At 35.6% G+C, this 21,023-nt stretch overlaps 1 protein-coding gene across 4 annotated transcripts in view; it reads right to left on the bottom strand.

Annotated features, from left to right (window-relative positions):
- The window catches only part of LOC115890029 (protein nervous wreck), a 110,806-nt gene extending 90,090 nt beyond the window's left edge, over nt 1-20,716 (bottom strand). For 3 of the 4 annotated variants that reach the window (XM_030910139.1, XM_030910148.1, XM_030910161.1), the window contains exon 1: nt 20,648-20,716. In XM_030910139.1, coding sequence (XP_030765999.1) covers nt 20,648-20,713 — 66 coding nt within the window. In that variant the 5' untranslated portion in view covers nt 20,714-20,716. Of the gene's footprint in view, nt 1-6,764; nt 6,939-20,647 lie in introns of those variants that run through there. The other variant, XM_030910153.1, reaches the window with a different exon arrangement.
- Nucleotides 20,717-21,023: the final 307 nt, after the last annotated feature.

The raw sequence follows: 21,023 nt of genomic DNA, 5'->3' as shown, positions 1-21,023 counted from the left end.
ACATCGATGACATTCTATAATTAACTAACTATTAACTAATTAACTATATAATCTGTACTAATATATAAAATCCTTAAGTGACTGAGATACTGATTAATCACGATCCTGCTCAAACCACTCAACGTAAGAAGCTCAGTTTTGGCATACCGGTTGATTCTGGGGTGTAGAGGTTCGATAAAAAGGGATTTTTCGAAATTCCGTTTCCAAGGGGGTGAAACCACCCCTCAAATATTACAATATTTTTTATTTAAAAAACGGTCAATATATTTTATTTTGTTTTTTTTATATATTTTAAGATTTTTTAAAAATGTATACAGGGTGTTTCGAAAAATCTGGTCATTGATTAATCACGATCCTGCTTAAAGCGCTTGACGTAAAAAGCTGATTTTTGGAAAACTGATGGACTTTAGGGTGTAGAGGTTCGATAAGAAGGGATTTTTCGAAACTCGAATTCTAAGGGGGTGAAACTATCCCTCAAATATTAAAATATTTTTTATTTAAAAACCGGTGAGTTTTTCGGAAAAACTCTTAAACACGTATATTTAGTTTTGTTGTTTTACATATTTTAAGATTTTTATATATTTATACAGGGTGTTTCATAAAATATGACCATTGAGTAATCACGATTCTGCTTAAACTACTTGACGTTTAAAGCTGATTTTTGGCAAACGGATTGACTGTGGGGTGTAGAGGTTCGATAAGGAGGGGTTTTTTGAATCTCAAATTCCAAGAGGGTGAAAACGCCCCTCAAATATTACAATACTTGTTTTTTAAAAAACGGTTAGTCTTTCGGGAAAACGCTTGGACAAGCATAATTTATTTGGTTTTTTTACATATTTTGAAATTTAAAAAAAAATCATACAGGGTGGTCCAAAAAGTTAGGTAATTTCTTAACCACGATTCTGCTTAAACTGCTTGAGATAAAAAGCTTATTTTTAAGATGAAACTACCCCTCATATTACAGTTGAGGGTTGGAACCTTTGGTGTTACACAGCAAAATAAAAACACTAAATCACCACAATACACCAAAACACTTTTACTTTTACACTGGACGCGCGTTTCGCTAACCATGTTAGCATCATCAGCAGATGATTATAAACTGAAAGTTCTTGCTTTGCTTTATCATCACCATTACAAATGATTAATTCGACGCGAACGAAGTCGCTGGTACACGCTAGTTTTACATATAAAATGACAGCGATCTTCATTTCATAGCCATCATTGACGCCTTTTTTTTCGATGATACGGTATTCCAATTCTTGAAAAAGTGCAATAAATAAAGAGGATTTATCAAAAATTCAACACCCTGTAGATCAAAAATTAAACCGATTAGTTCACTGTTTTATTAACCTTTCAGTTTAGAATAATCCATTCAAGTTAGTCTGGTTAAAGTTGACCTACTCTCTGAAGTTATTCGTTTTGTGAATCAATACAGAACACTAAATTCTTGTAAGCTTTATTAAAAATTATGAGGGCTTTAGTTCACACCGAATACTGGGATGTAGTAATATAGTTAATATAAATAATTGTAGATTATCGTACGTACACGTAGACAATGTTATATATTAGGTTAAAATGGATATAGTTATAGTTATTAACGTAATAAGGCCGATAAACAACAAATAACGGCCGGGCTGAAGTTTGTGATCCGAGGCGATAGCCGAGGATCATAAGCAGCCAAGGCCGTTATTTGTTATCGGCCGTGTTGCGTTCTAGATTTTTCGTCATACTGCAGATTTTTTAGAGCAATAAACACTACTATTTAATATCAAATTTTATTGAACAATAACACAAGTAAGGATAAAAAATACATAATGTCTTATACTAAAATTCATTTTTCATGATAATGAACATGGAAATTAAAAGTGCACTTGTTGTTCTTAGAAATCTGTAATCCTTCCCAGGATTTACAGATTTTATAGAAGAAGATGATGCTACTGAAGAATGGCAAATATTTGTATCCACTAAAGACACATTATTTTTGGAGCTATCATGAAAAAAGTTGATTTGTTATTTTCATTCTTTTGAAACTGATTTTTCTATGTAAGTTTCTGCCACTGTTGAAGACTCCCATCCTCCTAGCTCCTTTAGCGATAGTAAATCACCACCATTTTCGGCGAGCATGGTTGCTGATGATCTACGAAATGAATGCCCTGTATAACGTTCTGGATTCTCCAAGTTCAAAAATTTTGCAATTTTCTGCGGTACGCTCCCGATGGTATGTATACCGACGATTTGCTTAACACACTTGCCTTTCTTGTAACCAATGAAAAATTTTGGATTGTCAAAGTTACGAGGACGCAGGTTGATGTATTTTGTATAAACCATAGGCATCAAACGGAAGGCCCGTTTTTGGAATAAGAAATTTCCTATCTTTCTTATTTTTAGTATTTCTTAATGAGACAAGAATATTTTTCTCCGAATCTTCGAAATCATCAACTGTGAGTGACCAAAGCTCGCTGCGCCTACAAGCTCCAAGAATACCAAGCACCAATACAATTTTTTCGAGTAACCAGGTGTAATCATCGGCATCCAGTAGAAAATTATTTATGTCATTCTCCGACAGAACTTTGGCTTTTTGGTGAATAACCTTCGTTTTTGCGCCTCAGAAACATGAACAGTTTACCAAATCTATGAACAAATATAATTTAGATGAGTATGATTAAATATCGAAGAATATAATGGCTTTTACCTTGATATGTCGATGTTTTCATATACTCTCAACGCAAGCTTCAGCATGGAATCTTTGTCCACAGTGATGTAGGAGAATACATTTCAGACATTCTTTTAGCATAAGCCAGCAATACCGCTTCATTTACGCTGTTTATACTTCTATCCTGCCGCCACTTCAAAAAATTGTCATATTCCTGCTGATATCTCTCTCTGGTTATAGTCGGAAGTATAATTTTGAGTAGCCGCAGCCGCTTCCTCCTGTATTTCCAACGGAATTTCTCGCGACATCTCGCTATGGTCTATTTTCCCAATTTTTGAAAAGTCCAACTGACAATAAATAGTCATTGTTGCAGGTGACAGACGTTACGATTACCTTAGAAACTTAACGGCCGCCGGCCGTTATGATAACGTCCGGCGGACGTTATATGCATCTTTTCCATTCTGATTTTGCTTATGTTATAATAATATAACAATATAGTATGACGAAAAATTTATAACATTAAGTAGGTAGATATAAAATGCGTTTGTATGGCATATTGAATGAAAATAGTAATTTCACTATAAAAATAACTAATTTCCTGTTCTAGTGTCATCATCATCATCATTTTCAGCTTATTCTACAATTTCCAATTATGGTGTAGCCTCCCTCACATATTTTTTAGATACTCTCTTTGTAGTTGGGCCCATTGTTGTCTATTGTTGGCTATGGGGGCCTAGGTTATCCCTTCTAATTTCCTAATATCAAGGTCCCATCTCAGGTTCGGTCTTCTTCTAGGTCTCTTAATTTTTCATGGGTACCATGCTGTAACTTTTGTGGTCCATCTGTTGTCCGTTCTTTTTGCCAGGCGTCCTGCCCATAGCCATTTTGGGGATTTGACTCTATGGATGACATATGTTATCTTGGTCTTTTGTCGTATCCACCCTATTCTTTTACGGTATCTCTTGGGTATTCCCAGCATATTTCGTTCCGTTGCGCGCGTTTTGCGACCTACAGTTTCCTTCACAGAACGAACTAACGAAAGTTTCCTTATAATGTCCGTTTTAAGCGTCCAGGTTCGCATGCATACGTTATGAGTACACATTGGTCGAAAGTTTTCTATTTTAGATAGCGTGGCATTCTAGATTTGAATATGATTGAGTTTCTTCCATAAGTACTCCATGCTAACTTAATTCTTTTGTTGATTTCTGGTAGTAAAGATTCCGAGCTGTGTATTAGTTTTGAAAATAAAAGGATTTCGGACCTCCATTGTCTTTATTTATTTTGATTAACACTTAATATCATTAATCATGACTGATATTGTATGATAAAAAAACACCTAATAGTGTCTTTTCAAAGGCTATGATAATATTTTCTGTCAGTGCGCCAACTATGTCATTTATATTTACTATATTTTTACTATATTTATATGTCCCCATATAAATATACTAAAAAAAGGTATAACAAGGTAATAAAAGTAAAACCCTGTATAACCTTTCCAGACACGCCAAACATTCAACTTTATTGCAACCTGTAAATTTCTAATTTTTTGTAAATATGGCTTGAGGTCCTTGAGGATTGATAATTAGAGGTCAGTCCACATATAATTTCACAAGTACAATAACAGGGATTTTCATTTTCACGCCAACTTTGACGCGGTTTTTTTCGATCATATTGTTGCGGACCCGTGTGGACTCGACCTAACCTAACTTTATGTCCCGCCCTCAGATGACCTTCACATCGCATTAAAGAATAGACACCGTAATGATTCATTCGGACGTTTGAGAAAAATCGAGTTCCACTGGAATGGGGTAGTACATACGAGAACAATCGAAACCTTCTCTATGCACCTAACGATCTATGGACTATTCTAGAAATCTTTAGCTGTAGGTATAAAAGCCGGCGGCTGTGGCCTAAAGAGGGCAGTTAATAATAGACGAGTACAGTTGACGCGCTAAAATTTAAAATAAATTCTTAGTTATAAATCGTTTGTAAATAGTTCTTTAAGTCTTTTATCGTTATTGTTTTTGTTAATTAGTGTTAAATAAATAGTGTTTAAATAAATTGTGACTTTCTATCCACACGGAACCGACGAAAAACGTAACAATATGATATTTATGATAAATTCACGATATTACACAGTGGCTCTACTTTGTGTTCATCTTCCCCATAGTCGACTATACGTTTATAACTAGCAAATAAGCTTAAAAGAAGTTATGTGTATTTCCACATTTGTTGATCACCAAACGATTACATGGATAGAAAGGAAAAATAACAGAAATTAAACGATGTATGTCTTTAACGCATTGAATTTTGTGTAAGTATTTGAAAAGAAACAACTAGGAAACAACGCACAGTTGCATGGTCGCTCTAATTTATGTCCTCCTTTCTCAGAGACGACAATTACATTAACAGAAATAAAATAAATAACACAAATTAAATGCTACAAAGTACGCAAATCATTACTTAACGTACGACATTAAATATTTACACCATATTTAACAATCTCTGTGGTATCCATAGTTCTTGCGTAATAACTTGACTAGTGTAAGCATACAATTTTAAAATGTTCAATTGCAAGTACTTGCAATCAAGTATTTGCGCAAGCAAAACTTGCATCGTGTAAACGCCGCTTAAGACAAGCAAGGAAACTTAAAAAAAACAGCGGGTATTTTGCACATTATTTGCTCTATTTTGTGAGCATCTTCGCCGGAGAAGGTTGCATGGAAAAAATAATAAATAAAATAATATTAAACACCTATATCTTTCACGCATTCAATTCTATATTCTATGTATGAATAAAAAAAAATAAACATCTATTAAAGGTTTTATACAGGGTGAGTCTTAAATAAGTGGCAATATTTTTAGAGGTGGTATATTTTGACCCCAAAAACACGATTATGAGCTTTTTTTTAAATTTGAAATCTTTTGAAAACATTTTGAAATTTTTTTTAGTTTTTAATTAAAAACAATAATTTCTTGATATATGGCAACATAGGTAATAGATTAAATTTAGAAGAATGAAAATCTCAAACAACCTAGCCTAACCTAACCTAACTCAAAAGTTAAGCAAAAAAAATGTTTTTTTGGAAATTTTCAAAGTAAATTAACTTGGTTATTTTGGACTTGTTTGAAAAACGGTAAAGAGAAAATATGTTTCTTTTATCTACCAGCCCTGAAAATATTTGCGCTTATTTAAGACTCACCCTGTATAAGTCTATTCAACGATAAAACTATAAAGCAAAAATAAAAAGAGCAACTTGCAGTCACAAATTAGCTCTAATTTGTGATTTGTGTCCAGCTTCCTTGGAGGCGGCTGCATGATCAAAAACAGTAAACAACATAATAGAAAACACTTATCATTAAAAAATCATCAAAATCGGATTCACTAGAACAAAATAAATTAAACTTTAAAATACATCAAAGTTTTAAGGTGCCCATTTTTCGTGCCGGTGAAAATGTATTTCAAAAACTATACATTTCAGTCATATACTTTTCTAATGAAATTCGTCTTTATCTTTTTGCTAGAATCCGAAAATCAATTAATATATAGGGTGTTCCATTACAAAAAAAAACCAACTTTGATGTGTAACTTTTTTTGGGAACACCCTGTAGAACTAGATATAATTTTAGAAAATGCTTTAAATTGACTTACAATACAAACTTTTGTTCTCCTTGTCCCAACTGTATAATTTGATTTCAATCAAAATTTCAATGATTAGAATATAAGCAGAATAGGTATAGCTTAAGCATTAGATTCAGTTATATAGGTATAGCTTAAGCATTAGATTCATTTATTTCAATAAATTTACTTAGAAAAATAAATTAAAAATATCCAAAAATTAAAAGAAGAAAATAACTAAGAATTTACTAAAATAAAAAAATAAAAGCAACAAAAAAAATGGGTAAACATTTTAGCATTTCATTTATAAAATAAAATACAGAAGGTTTCACATTAATACATTTATAGTAATTGAATTCCGAGGTAAAAATCTCTGGGCAATCCACTAAAGAATCAAAAAAATATAATCTATTAAATCAACGGCAAAACCAGCAAGCAAACATAAAAAGAGCAACGTGCAATGACAAATTAGCTCAAACAATTTGTGCCCACCTTCCTCGGAGGCGGCTGCATGGCTGGCTACCACGTCGGCGAGACTACGACGTCCCCGATTCCCCTTATCACATAAACGCACGACCCAGAGGCCCGACGTGCCCCCTGTTTTGGTAATTTTCAAATGGGGGCGCCCCCTTCGAACGGACTAGGATCGGCGGTGGTGGTGGCGGTGCCCGCAGCGGTAGTTCATCACGACGACGGCGATATTGATTTGGCGGTGGCGGCAACGGTTGGCGGCGAAGGTTCGAGGGCGCAGGCTTCGGCAAAGAAGGATCGCTATCGACCCTTTCGTGGGTGGCAATAAGGAAAGCTGACCTGAAAGTGCGTACTGTGACTTAATCATTTCAATCCGGTGGTGAGGGAAAACTTCACCCGCTCATCCACAGAACCAGCGTTAAATAGCAACATTAACTCCGCAATGTCCTTTTTTGAAAAGGACAGTCCTTTTTTCGAACAAATTGTCCTTTTTTATTTATGTATTTTCCCTTGGAAAATTATCAACAGCAACCAGCAATAAATTTTCATCCAAATTTTATTAGACATTTTATAAAACTTCTACACAAAAAACTCCGTCACAAAAGTATTAATTTTTGCGACGTGATTGCCATACAAAAAAGTAATTTTAACGTCTATGCATAAAAGTAAAGCATTTTTACGCCTAAGCACAAGTACGAAAATATGCGTCAACACAAAAGCGTCAAATTCAACGAGTGTAACCATGCTTTCTTGATATACATATAATTACTTCGAGGGTATTACTTTTAAATATTTTTATAACATTTGCAACGTTGGAAATTCTTTAAAAAATTGATAATTTTAATAATCTTTGTTGCCACCTCTAGCCCTTATGCAAGCTTCTATCCGCATGCTTCTTATTAAATTATCAACGTTGTCTTTTGGGGTATATTTTCTCATTTTGCTAATGCTGCATCAATAAGCTGTGCGAGATTTCCTGGATTGTTTCGACGAGCTCTAACCTCTAACCCTTCTTTTGAACTTCTCCCTCAAGTGTTCGACAGGATTTAGATCTGGCGATCATGCAGGCCAGTCCAAAACTATGACACCTTCCGTTTCAAAACATTCTCTAGTCACTCTGCTGGTATGGGGAGGTGAACTATCGTGCATGAAGTTAAAATTATACCCAATTGCAGATCTCCAAAGACTAACGATTGGATCTAGCACTAAATCAACATACCTCCGACCTGTTAATGTTTGTTGAAGGGATAACAATGTTTTTGCTCCCAGCATAATACCTCCCCAGAACATTACAGTTCCTCTTTTATATCTTGGCACAAATTTGGCAGCCTGGAGTCTCGCTCATCTTCCTGGAGCTCTGAGAACCCAAATTCGATGGTCATCTGATCTTGGACCAATTCTAGTCTCATCCGAAAAAGAACATTTTTCCAATTCTCAGTTGTCCAGTTTTGATGTTGAAGGCACCAATTTAGCCGGTCAATTTTATTTTGCCGAGATAACTGTAGGACCCGAAATAATTATAATAAATATATCACTGATATTTTAGTTTGCTTTATATTTGTGGAGCATTTCAAATGTTATTCTGGCCTTGTTTATTCTGTTTACTGTTTATGATATCTGATCTAGCTCTATGCCTCCGATTTAGATTATACTAACTAAACCAAACCAAACCAAACCAAATCAAATTGACTATATCATGGTTAGATTTCGCTGGAAGTCGTCCATACTAAACTGCAAAACATACCCTGGTGCTGAATGCTGGTTGGATCGCCAACTGCTAGTAATGCAATTTAGGTTACGTCTAAAGAATATCCGTAAACCACAAACAAAAGCTGCAATTACGGACGCTACTAAAGAGATGTTCCAAGGGAAATACAGCAAAAATTAGTTAACGATGTTAATAACATCATGAATATACAAGACCCAGACCTAGAATGGGAAAACGTTAAAAGTCTCATGAAAGGAACAGCAGATTCAGTTATATCCAGAAGTCATAACACAAAACGACCCAATAAACACTGGATAACACAAAGAACTCTCGACACAATCGAGGAACGGAAAGAAATAAAAAGGAAAGGGTTAACAACACAAAATTCTAAAGAAACCTACAGAAGATTGTGCAAGAAGATCCAGGAACAATGCAGACAAGATAAAAATAATTACGTAAGGAAAATCTGCAGTGAAATTGAAGAACACCAAAATTCAAACCAAACACGAGATTTATACAAGAAAGTAAGGGTACTCACTCGGGAATTCAAACCTAAAACAACTACTATCGAGGACGAAAATGGAGAAGTATTGTGGAACAACGAGGACATATTGCAACGATGGAAACAATATTGCGAAGAACTATACAAGGACGAAGTAGACGTAGTAAACGAAGTTCAAGTACCTCACATAATAAACGAACTGGAACCAAATATATGGAAGAGCGAAGTGGAAGAGGCCATAACTCACCTCAAATTAAACAAAACCCCAGGAACAGACGATGTCTCAGCTGAAATGATAAAGTTGATAGGGGAGGAAGGTGTGAAAATAGTACATAACATCTGCAATAAAGTATGGCAGTCTCGACAATGGCCTAAAGATTGGACTAATTCTGCTTTCATCCCAATTCACAAAAAGGATCCACACAAAAATGCCAGAATTATCGAACAATATCCCTAACGTCACATGCAAGCAAGATCTTACTTAGGATAATTGACCGAAGACTTCAGAGGTACTTGACGCCTGAAATACCTCCTGAACAAGCCGGATTCGTGAAAGGAAGAGGCACAAGAGATCAAATATTTAACATACGTCAACTCATAGACTAATTCCGAGAATTTAATTCGCCTATGTTCTTGTGTTTTATAGACTACAAGAAGGCTTTCGATTGTGTGAGGTGGAAAAGCCTATGGAGGGTTCCGAGCGAAATGGGAGTTCCGAATCATCTAGTGACTCTTATTAACAATTTATATGACAATAATACGGCAATTGTCAACCTAGATAACAAATCGTCGGAACCTTTCAAACCTAGAAAAGGGGTACGCCAGGGCTGTATACTGTCACCCAGATTGTTTAATGCCTATGGTGAATACATCATGAGACGTGCTTTGGAGGGCGAGGAAGGAGGAATCCTAGCGAACGGGAAAATCCTAAACAACCTCAGGTACGCGGACGATACCACCCTGATAGCGAAAAGTGAGGAAGAAATGGCCCGGTTGCTGGAAAGAGTTACCATCGAAAGCAATAATCTTGGTCTAGAAATAAACACTGATAAAACCAAACTCATGCTGATTAATAGAAGTGGTGCAGTTCGATTACACAATCTCCTCCCTAATATAGAAAGAGTAGATCAATTTATATACTTAGGTCTTTAATAACAAATAATGGGGGCTGTGAAATAGAGATAAGAAGGCGTATAGCTATGGCACGGACGGCTATGATGAGCCTAAGAAAAATATGGACAGATAGGAGCATTACTAAAAACACCAAAAAAACCTTGTTCGATCTTTGGTGTTCTCCATATTCCTATACGGGTCTGAGTCATGGACCGTCAAGAGCGCTGATAGACACCGTATAGATGCATTTGAGATGTGGTGCTGGAGGAGAATGCTCCATATCCCATGAACAGCTCGAAGAACGAACCAGTGAATTCTTAATGAACTCGGCATCACAGATCGATTATCCACCATCTGCCGTAGACGCATCCTGCAATATTTCGGTCATATCACTCTCAGAGGTGAAGACAACCTTGAAAAAATCATAGTACAAGGCAAAGTAGAAGGTCGAAGACCCAGAGGACGATCACCATCGAGATGGCTTGACCAAATAGCAAATATTACAGGTCATCCATTTCAATCAAATCTCCGAGAGGCGGAAGATCACTAACGATGGAAGATCAAAGTCACCAACTGCACATAGCCATAATGTCACGATTCTTCAGACATGAAGAGACGACGAAGAAGAAGAAGAAGACTCAAGTCAGTAAAATGATTTACCTCCTCTATAAGCGTTGTTCCAATGATAAATGAAGAGACATTGTTGGTACAAACTCTTATCGATTTAGGTTTTTTAATATTGATCTTAAGACCTGCAATTTTAGCTTTATTTTTGATAAGTTAAGTAGTTTTGATGCCATATCCCCATGACTATGAGAAAGGACATATATATTATCTGCATCATAAATAAGATCTTCTAACATGCTAAAGGGAGTCCATATTATACGATGATTCTTGGAAAGTCTTCCCTTTAGAATATCATCTAAGAGGATATTTAAAACAAATGGCGACAAGACGCAACCCTGCTTCACCCCATTCCGAATGTTGATGGATTCACTTCGTTGATCCTTAGGCAAGACTGCACATTGAGCCTTACAATACAGAGCGCTTTTATGATTTTTACAATTTTATTAGGAATACTAGCTCTGCTGAGGGTTGGTCAAAGAGATTGGTATTTCATGATCAAACGCATGCTCAGAATCAACCAATATCAAGAAAAAAGGTAAACGTCATTCCAATATTGAACAACGACTATACGGAGTGTATTTATGACATTTATTTGATCTACGCTTTTCCCCATTCTATACCGTATTTTCGGTATTTTTTAAAATTTTTAAGAGATGCATTTCTTGACAGAACTGACTGCCTGGTTTGGCTGCTTTCCGAATGTCGAAGATTATGCAAAATCAGCGGCGAAGCTTTCATTGATGCGGGTGATGCGTCGCATCCCTTCAAAATATTGTAATACGTTTTTATTTAAAAAAGTCACTGAGATCTCCCATCATAAATTAAAATTCTCGGTAAATTTATTCAAATAATTAAATTCAATCTCAAATCTAAAGCCCCGTTCTCAGAACAGCGACTATCGCCAGCGACACGTCAAAAGAACCAATCAGGTTTGTACAAAGTTCAAACAGCTGTCAATTTTAAATTTAGTACAGCTCCCATTGGTTGTTTGGTTTGGTTTGGTTTGGTTGTTTGAAATGTCAAACTGTGTCGCCAGCGACACGACGTCGTTCTGAGAACGGGACTTAAGCCCCGAGGTGCAACTTTGTTCATGTTACAAAGCCATAGCAAAGTAGTTTTGTAGCTTGAGGCACTATATTCAGTAGCAACATTGATTCGTAACGATATTCTGATTTCTCGCTTTGTGGCGAGGCGACTGCCTAGACCGTGTCGCACACGTGTGCAAGAGTGTGATAGTGATACCATATTTAGCAGCATTTGTCGAGAATACCCGATTTTATAAATAAAGAATAAACACCGTAATGATTCATTCGGACGTTTGAGAAAAATCGGACCCACTGGAATGGGGTAGTACATACGAGAACAATCGAAACCTTCTTTATGCACCTAATGATTTATGGATTATTCTAGAAATCTTTAGCTGTAGGTATAAAAGCCGGCGGCTGTGGCCTAAAGAGGGCAGTTAATAATAAACGAGTACAGTTGACGCGCTAAAATTTAAAATAAATTCATAGTAATAAATCGTTTGTAAATAGTTCTTTAAGTCTTTTATCGTTATTGTTTTTGTTAATTAGTGTTAAATAAATAGTGTTTAAATAAATTGTGACTTTCTATCCACATGGAACCGACGAAAAACGTAACAATATGATATTTATGATAAATTCACAATTCATAAGCTTAAAAGAAGTTATGTGTATTTCCACATTTGTTGATCACCAAACGATTACATGGGTAGAAACGAAAAATAACAGAAATTAAACGATGTATGTCTTTAACGCATTGAATTTTGTGTAAGTATTTGAAAAGAAACAACTAGGAAACAACGTACAGTTGCATGGTCGCTCTAATTTATGTCCTCCTTTCTCAGAGACCACAATTACATGGACAGAAATAAAATAAATAACACAAATTAAATGCTACAAAGTACGCAAATCATTACTTAACGTACGACATTAAATATTTACACCATATTTAACAATCTCTGTGGTATCCATAGTTTTTGCGCAATAACTTGACTAGTGTAAGCATACAATTTTAAAATGTTCAATTGCAAGTACTTGCAATCAAGTATTTGCGCAAGCAAAACTTGCATCGTGTAAACGCCGCTTAAGACAAGCAAGGAAACTTAAAAAAAACAGCGGGTATTTTGCACATTATTAGCTCTATTTTGTGAGCATCTTCGCCGGTATGGAAAAATAATAAGTAAAATAATATTAAACACCTATATCTTTCACGCATTCAATTCTATATTCTATGTATGAATAAAAAAAAATAAACAACTATTAAAGGTTTTATACAGGGTGAGTCTTAAATAAGTGGCAATATTTTTAGGGGTGGTATATTTTGACCCCAAAAACACGATTATGAGTTTTTTTTTTAAATTTGAAATCTTTTGAAAACATTTTGGAATTTTTTTTTAGTTTTTAATTAAAAACAATAATTTCTTGATATATGGCAACATAGGTAATAGATTAAATTTAGAAGAATGAAAATCTCAAACAACCTAGCCTAACCTAACCTAACTCAAAAGTTAAGCAAAAAAAATGTTTTTTTGGAAATTCTCAAAGTAAATTAACTTGGTTATTTTGGACTTGTTTGAAAAAGGGTAAAGAGAAAATATGTTTCTTTTATCTACCAGCCCTGAAAATATTTGCGCTTATTTAAGACTCGCCCTGTATAAGTCTATTCAACGATAAAACTATAAAGCAAAAATAAAAAGAGCAACTTGCAATCACAAATTAGCTCTAATTTGTGATTTGTGTCCAGCTTCCTTGGAGGCGGCTGCATGATCAAAAACAGTAAATACCTAACATAATAGAAAACACTTATCATTAAAAAATCATCAAAATCGGATTCACTAGAACAAAATAAATTAAATTTTAAAATACATCAAAGTTTTAAGGTGCCCATTTTTCGTGCCGGTGAAAATGTATTTCAAAAACTATACATTTCAGTCATATACTTTTCTAATGAAATTCGTCTTTATCTTTTTGCTAGAATCCGAAAATCAATTAATATATAGGGTGTTCCATTACAAAAAAAAACAACTTTGATGTGTAACTTTTTTTGGGAACACCCTGTAGAACTATAATTTTAGAAAATGCTTTAAATTGACTTACAATACAAACTTTTGTTCTCCTTGTCCCAACTGTATAATTTGATTTCAATCAAAATTTCAATGATTAGAATATAAGCAGAATGGGTATAGCTTAAGCATTAGATTCATTTATTTCAATAAATTTACTTAGAAAAATAAATTAAAAATATCCAAAAATTAAAAGAAGAAAATAACTAAGAATTTACTAAAATAAAAAAATAAAAGCAACAAAAAAAAATGGGTAACATTTTAGCATTTCATTTATAAAATAAAATACAGAAGGTTTCACATTAATACATTTATAGTAATTGAATTCCGAGGTAAAAATCTCTGGGCACTTCACTAAAGATTCAAAAAAATTATAATCTATTAAATCAACGGTAAAACCAGCAAGCAAACATAAAAAGAGCAACGTGCAATGACAAATTAGCTCAAACAATTTGTGCCCACCTTCCTCGGAGGCGGCTGCATGGCTGGCTACCACGTCGGCGAGACTACGACGTCCCCGATGCCCCTTATCACATAAACGCACGACCCAGAGGCCCGACGTGCCCCCTGTTTTGGTTATTTTCAAATGGGGGCGCCCCCTTCGAACGGACTAGGATCGGCGGTGGTGGTGGCGGTGCCCGCAGCGGCAGTTCATCACGACGACGGCGATATTGATTTGGCGGTGGCGGCAACGGTTGGCGGCGAAGGTTCGAGGGCGCAGGCTTCGGCAAAGAAGGATCGCTATCGACCCTTTCGTGGGTGGCAATAAGGAAAGCTGACCTGAAAGTGCGTACTGTGACTTAATCATTTCAATCCGGCGGTGAGGGAAAACTTCACCCGCTCATCCACAGAACCAGCGTTAAATAGCAACATTAACTCCGCAATGGCAATCCTGCATAGGGTTGCCACCTGTCCTTTTTTGAAAAGGACACTTCTTTTTTCGAACAAATTGTCCTTTTGTCTTTTTTTTTTACCTAAAAAGTCCTTTTTATTTATGTATTTTCCCTGAGAAAATTATCAACAGCAACCAGCAATAAATTTTCATCCAAATTTTATTAGACATTTTATAAAACTTATAAATAAATGATTTTTTTCAAACGTCACAAAAGTATTAATTTTTGCGACGTGATTGCAATACAAAAAAGTCATTTAAACGTCTAGGCATAAAAATAAAGCATTTTTACGCCTAAGCACAAGTACGAAAATATGCGTCAACTCAAAAGCGTCAAATTCAACGAATGTAACCATACTTTCTTGATATACATATAATTACTTCCAGTGTATTACTTTTAAATATTTTTATAACATTTGCAACGTTGGAAATTGTTTAAAAAATTATTTGTGAACGTTTGAAAAAAATAGCATGTTCTATTCGGAGTAAAAATTACTTTTTGTGCTTCGCCTGTAATGTCAAACGTATATACAGCCTCATCACAAAAAGTATCATTTTTAATCCTAATAAAACAGTATAGGTACTATTGTTTAGAATCGGCAACATGATTTAGGACTCGCCGTTTAATCTGAAGCAAAGATCTGAAGTGATAGTTTAGACACTGTGTTCGATAGGGTTTAGATCTGGCGAACATGCAGGCCAGTCCAAAACTATGACACCTTCCGTTTCAAAACATTCTCTGCTGGTATGGGGAGGTGAACTATCGTGCATGAAGTTAAAATTATACCCAATTGTAGCTCTCCAAAGATTAACGATTGGATCTAGCACTAAATCAACATACCTCCGACCTGTTAATGTTTGTTGAAGTGATAACAATGTTTTTGCTCCCAGCATAATACCTCCCCAGAACATTACAGTTCCTCTTTTATATCTTGGCACAAATTTGGCAGCCTGGAGTCTCGCTCATCTTCCTGGAACTCTGAGAACCCGAATTCGATGGTCATCTGATCTTGGACCAATTCTGGTCTCATCCGAAAAAGAACATTTTTCCAATTCTCAGTTAGTTTTGATGTTGAAGGCACCAATTTAGCCGGTCAATTTTATTTTGCCGAGATAACTGTAGGACCCGTAATAATTATAATAAATATATCACTGATATTTTAGTTTGCTTTATATTTGTGGAGCATTTCAAATGATATTCTGACCTTGTTTATTCTGTTTACTGTTTATGATATCTGATCTTGCTCTATGCCTCCGATTTAGATTATACTAACTAGACCAAACCAAACCGAACCAAATCAAATTGACTATATCATGGTTAGATCTCGCTGGAAGTCGTCCATACTAAACTGCAAAACATACCCTGGTGCTGAATGCGGGTCGGATCACCAACTGCTAGTAATGCAATTTAGATTACGTCTAAAGAATATCCGTAAACCACAAACAAAAGCTGCAATTACGGACGCTACTAAAGAGATGTTCCAACGGGAAATACAGCAAAAATTAGCTAACGATGTTAATAACATCATGAATATACAAGACCCAGACCTAGAATGGGAAAACGTTAAAAGTCTCATGAAAGAAACAGCAGATTCAGTTATATCCAGAAGTCATAACACAAAACGACCCAATAAACACTGGATAACACAAAGAACTCTCGACACAATCGAGGAACGGAAAGAAATAAAAAGGAAAGGGTTAACAACACAAAATTCTAAAGAAACCTACAGAAGATTGTGCAAGAAGATCCAGGAACAATGCAGACAATATAAAAATAATTACGTAAGGAAAATCTGCAGTGAAATTGAAGAACACCAAAATTCAAACCAAACACGAGATTTATACAAGACAGTAACTACTCACTCGGAAATTCAAACCTAAAACAACTGCTATCGAGGACGAAAATAGAGAAGTATTGTGGAACAACGAGGACATATTGCAACGATGGAAACAATATTGCGAAGAACTATACAAGGACGAAGTAGACATAGTAAACGAAGTTCAAGTACCTCACATAATAAACGAACTGGAACCAAATATATTGAAGAGCGAAGTAGAAGAGGCCATAACTCACCTCAAATTAAACAAAACCCCAGGAACAGACGGTGTCTCAGCTGAAATGATAAAGTTGATAGGGGAGGAAGGTGTGAAAATAGTACATAACATCTGCAATAAAGTATGGCAGTCTCGACGTTGGCCTAAAGATTGGACAATTCTGCTTTCATCCCAATTCACAAAAAAGGATCCACACAAAAATGCCAGAATTATCGAACAATATCCCTAACGTCACATACAAGCAAGATCTTACTTAGGATAATTGACCGAAGACTTCAGAGGTACTTGACGCCTGAAATACCTCCTGAACAAGCCGGATTCGTGAAAGGAAGAGGCACAAGAGATCAAATATTTAACATACGTCAACTCATAGAGAAATCCCGAGAATTTAATTCGCCTAGGTTCTTGTGTTTTATAGACTACAAGAAGGCTTTCAATTGTGTGAGGTGGAAAACCTATGGAAGGTTCTGAGCGAAATGGGAGTTCCGAATCATCTAGTGGCTCTTATTAACAATTTATATGACAATAATACGGCAATTGTCAACCTAGATAACAAAACGTCGGAACCTTTCAAACCTAGAAAAGGGGTACGCCAGGGCTGTATACTGTCACCCAGTTTGTTTAATGCCTATGGTGAATACATCATGAGACGTGCTTTGGAGGCGAGGAAGGAGGAATCTAGTGAACGGGAAAATCCTAAACAACCTCAGGTACGCGGACGATACCACCCTGATAGCGAAAAGTGAGGAAGAAATGGCCCGGTTGCTGGAAAGAGTTACCATCGAAAGCAATAATCTTGGTCTAGAAATAAACACTGATAAAACCAAACTCATGCTGATTGATAGAAGTGGTGCAGTTCGATTACACAATCTCCTCCCTAATATAGAAAGAGTAGATCAATTTATATACTTAGGTCTTTAATAACAAATAATGGGGGCTGTGAAACAGAGATAAGAAGGCGTATAGCTATGGCACGGACGGCTATGATGAGCCTAAGAAAAAAATGGACAGATAGGAGCATTACTATAAACACCAAAAAAACCTTGTTCGATCTTTGGTGTTCTCCATATTCCTATACGGGTCTGAGTCATGGACCGCCAAGATAGCTCGAAGAACGAACCAGTCAATTCTTAATGAACTCGGCATCACAGATCGATTATCCACCATCTGCCGTAGACGCATCCTGCAATATTTCGGTCATATCACCCGCAGAGGTGAAGACAACCTTGAAAAAATTATAGTACAAGGCAAAGTAGAAGGTCGAAGAGCCAGAGGACGATCACCATCGAGATGGCTTGACCAAATAGCAAATATTACAGGTCATCCATTTCAATCAAATCTCCGAGAGGCGGAAGATCGCTAACGATGGAAGATCAAAGTCACCAACTGCATATAGCCATAATGGCACGATTCTTCAGACATGAAGAGACGACGAAGAAGAAGAAGAAGACTCAAGTCAGTAAAATGATTTACCTCCTCTATAAGCGTTGTTCCAATGATAAATGGAGAGACATTGTTGGTACAAACTCTCATCGATTTAGGTTTTTTAACATTGATCTTAAGACCTGCAATTTTAGTTTTATTTTTGATAAGTCAAGTAGTTTTGATGCCATATCCCCATGACTATGAGAAAGGACATATATATTATCTGCATCATAAATAAGATCTTCTAACATGCTAAAGGGAGTCCATATTCCACGATGATTCTTGGAAAGTCTTCCCTTTAGAATATCATCTAAGAGGATATTTAAAACAAATAGCGACAAGACGCAACCCTGCTTCACCCCATTCCGAATGTTGATGGATTCACTTCGTTGATCCTTAGGCAAGACTGCACATTGAGCCTTACAATACAGAGCGCTTTTATGATTTTTACAATTTTATTAGGAATACTAGCTCTGCTGAGGGTTGGTCAAAGAGATTGGCATTTCATGATCAAACGCATGCTCAGAATCAACCAACATCAAGAAAAAAGGTAAACGTCATTCCAATATTGAACAACGACTATACGGAGTGTATTTATAACATTTATTTGATCTACGCTTTTCCCCATTCTATACCGTATTTTCGGTATTTTTTAAAATTTTTAAGAGATGCATTTCTTGACAAAACTGACTGCCCGGTTTGGCTGCTTTCCGAATGTCGAAGATTATGCAAAATCAGCGGCGAAGCTTCCATTGATGTGGGTGATGCGTCGCATCCCTTCAAAATATTGTAATACGTTTTTATTTAAAAAAGTCACTGAGATCTCCTATCATAAATTAAAATTCTCGGTAAATTTATTCAAATAATTAAATTCAATCTCAAATCTAAAGCCCCGTTCTCAGAACAGCGACTATCGCCAGCGACACGTCAAAAGAACCAATCAGGTTTGTACAACGTTCAAACAGCTGTCAATTTTAAATTTAGTACAGCTCCCATTGGTTGTTTGAAATGTCAAACTGTGTCGCCAGCGACACGACGTCGTTCTGAGAACGGGTCTTAAGCCCCGGGGTGCAACTTTGTTCATGTTTCAAAGCGATAGCAAAGTAATTTTGTAGCTTGAGGCACTATATTCAGTAGCAACATTGATTCGTAACGATATTCTGATTTCTCGCTTTGTGGCGAGGCGACTGCCTAGACCGTGTCGCACACGTGTGCAAGAGTGTGATAGTGATACCATATTTAGCAGCATTTGCCGAGAATACCCGATTTTATAAAGCGACAATAGTTTTTGCAATGAACATAGTACCGATCATGCTTCGACATCGCTTCTAAACGAGCGGTTGCTAGCTTGAACAAAGTTGCACCCCCGTTCTCAGAACAGCGACTGTCACCAGTGACACGTCAAAAGAACCAATCAGATTTGTACAAAATTCAAACAGCAAATTTTAAATTTAGTACAGCTTAAGACCTACGCTAATCTTGACAGCGCGATGATGTGACTGTTATCGTTACATCTTGAACGCCGCCGAACGCGAGCCGGGTTTACCGAACTTTCCGGCCGTTACGTCTCCCGTTCGCTGTTTCAGTCCATGGGTGATGCAGTTTTTTAAACACATCTTCGTGGTATAAAATTAAAAAAAATCACACGTTCGCGGTATAAAATGAAAAATATCGTCGCACCTCACGATGACCGATTCTGAGTACGGTTGTAAAATCAAAATAATTTTGCAATCATCCTTCAGTTCTAAGGTGTATTCAGAAAAATTAAAAACTAATGAAGAGGGACCTTCAAAGCATATTTTGAATATGTTAACGCTAAATTAAAATTGTGTATTTGCCATTCTAGTGAAAATGTTTATAAAAGTGAACACTGGTTATGTGGTTGTAAGGCACTCAATAAACTTTTTTGTTGGTCTTGCCTACTATTTTATCTAACAGATACGTTCACAGTTTTGTTTTTTTTTACCCAAATTTACTTCTTTTTTAAATTGGTTTGATTCTTTTTTTAACCTGTTACATTTTTTTAACTGCAAAATTGAAGTCTTTAATAAAAAGAAGAAAAGAAAAAAACTTTATTCTATTGGCAAAATGTGAATTGCAGTTACTTATTACATCCCCTTGTATTGACACCACGCTACGCCGCTGTACAAAATCGAAATCAAATCAAAAGTAAAACTATTTTTTTTTCGGTTTTTGCTCCAAATGATGTTGACTTTTTTTTCTTTATAATATTAAATATCGTAATAAATATCAGGGGCAGCAAGTCCTAAAAGGCACAAGGTAAAAAATATATGAATAATTTTTTTTTCATTGCATTATATACGATCAAAAACTGAAGTCATTTCTAGGTTGAAAACTAGAAAAGTATAAACTTTATATTACTAAGACTAGTAGCAAAAACGTTTTTCTTGTGCAGACTCTCAATCCTCCCTCATAACTCACAAAAACTACTACTGGTAAAGTTATAATAAAACCCATGTAATAAGTAGGCACTCACTTTCTTAGTATATCTCGAGCTATTAAAATCTTGAGCCAGTTTTCTTGTTTTGTGGTATTCTATCATAATTTTTTATCAATGCCACTTTTAAAACTTTGACAAAGTCATTGATGACTGTTCAGTTAATATTAATTTTTTAAATTTACTGCAAATTGTCATTATAGAAACAGAAAAAAATATATTTTTTAATAATCTAATTTTATAGTTACATTTACTATAAAATTGAAAAAATCAGTGATATATTTGGTTTTACATAATATAAAAATTTTATAATAATTTGAATTTTTTTTAACAAGTAAAATAAAAATTATTTTAGTCCAACACTGTCTGAAATTTTCAGGCTACAATTTTTAGTTGACCTCTACATGCGACACAC

This window comes from Sitophilus oryzae, unplaced genomic scaffold, assembly GCF_002938485.1.
Source record: "Sitophilus oryzae breed Bouriz unplaced genomic scaffold, Soryzae_2.0 scaffold_1177_pilon_pilon, whole genome shotgun sequence".
Lineage (NCBI taxonomy): Eukaryota > Metazoa > Arthropoda > Insecta > Coleoptera > Curculionidae > Sitophilus > Sitophilus oryzae.
This window is presented reverse-complemented; position numbering and strand designations above follow the sequence as displayed.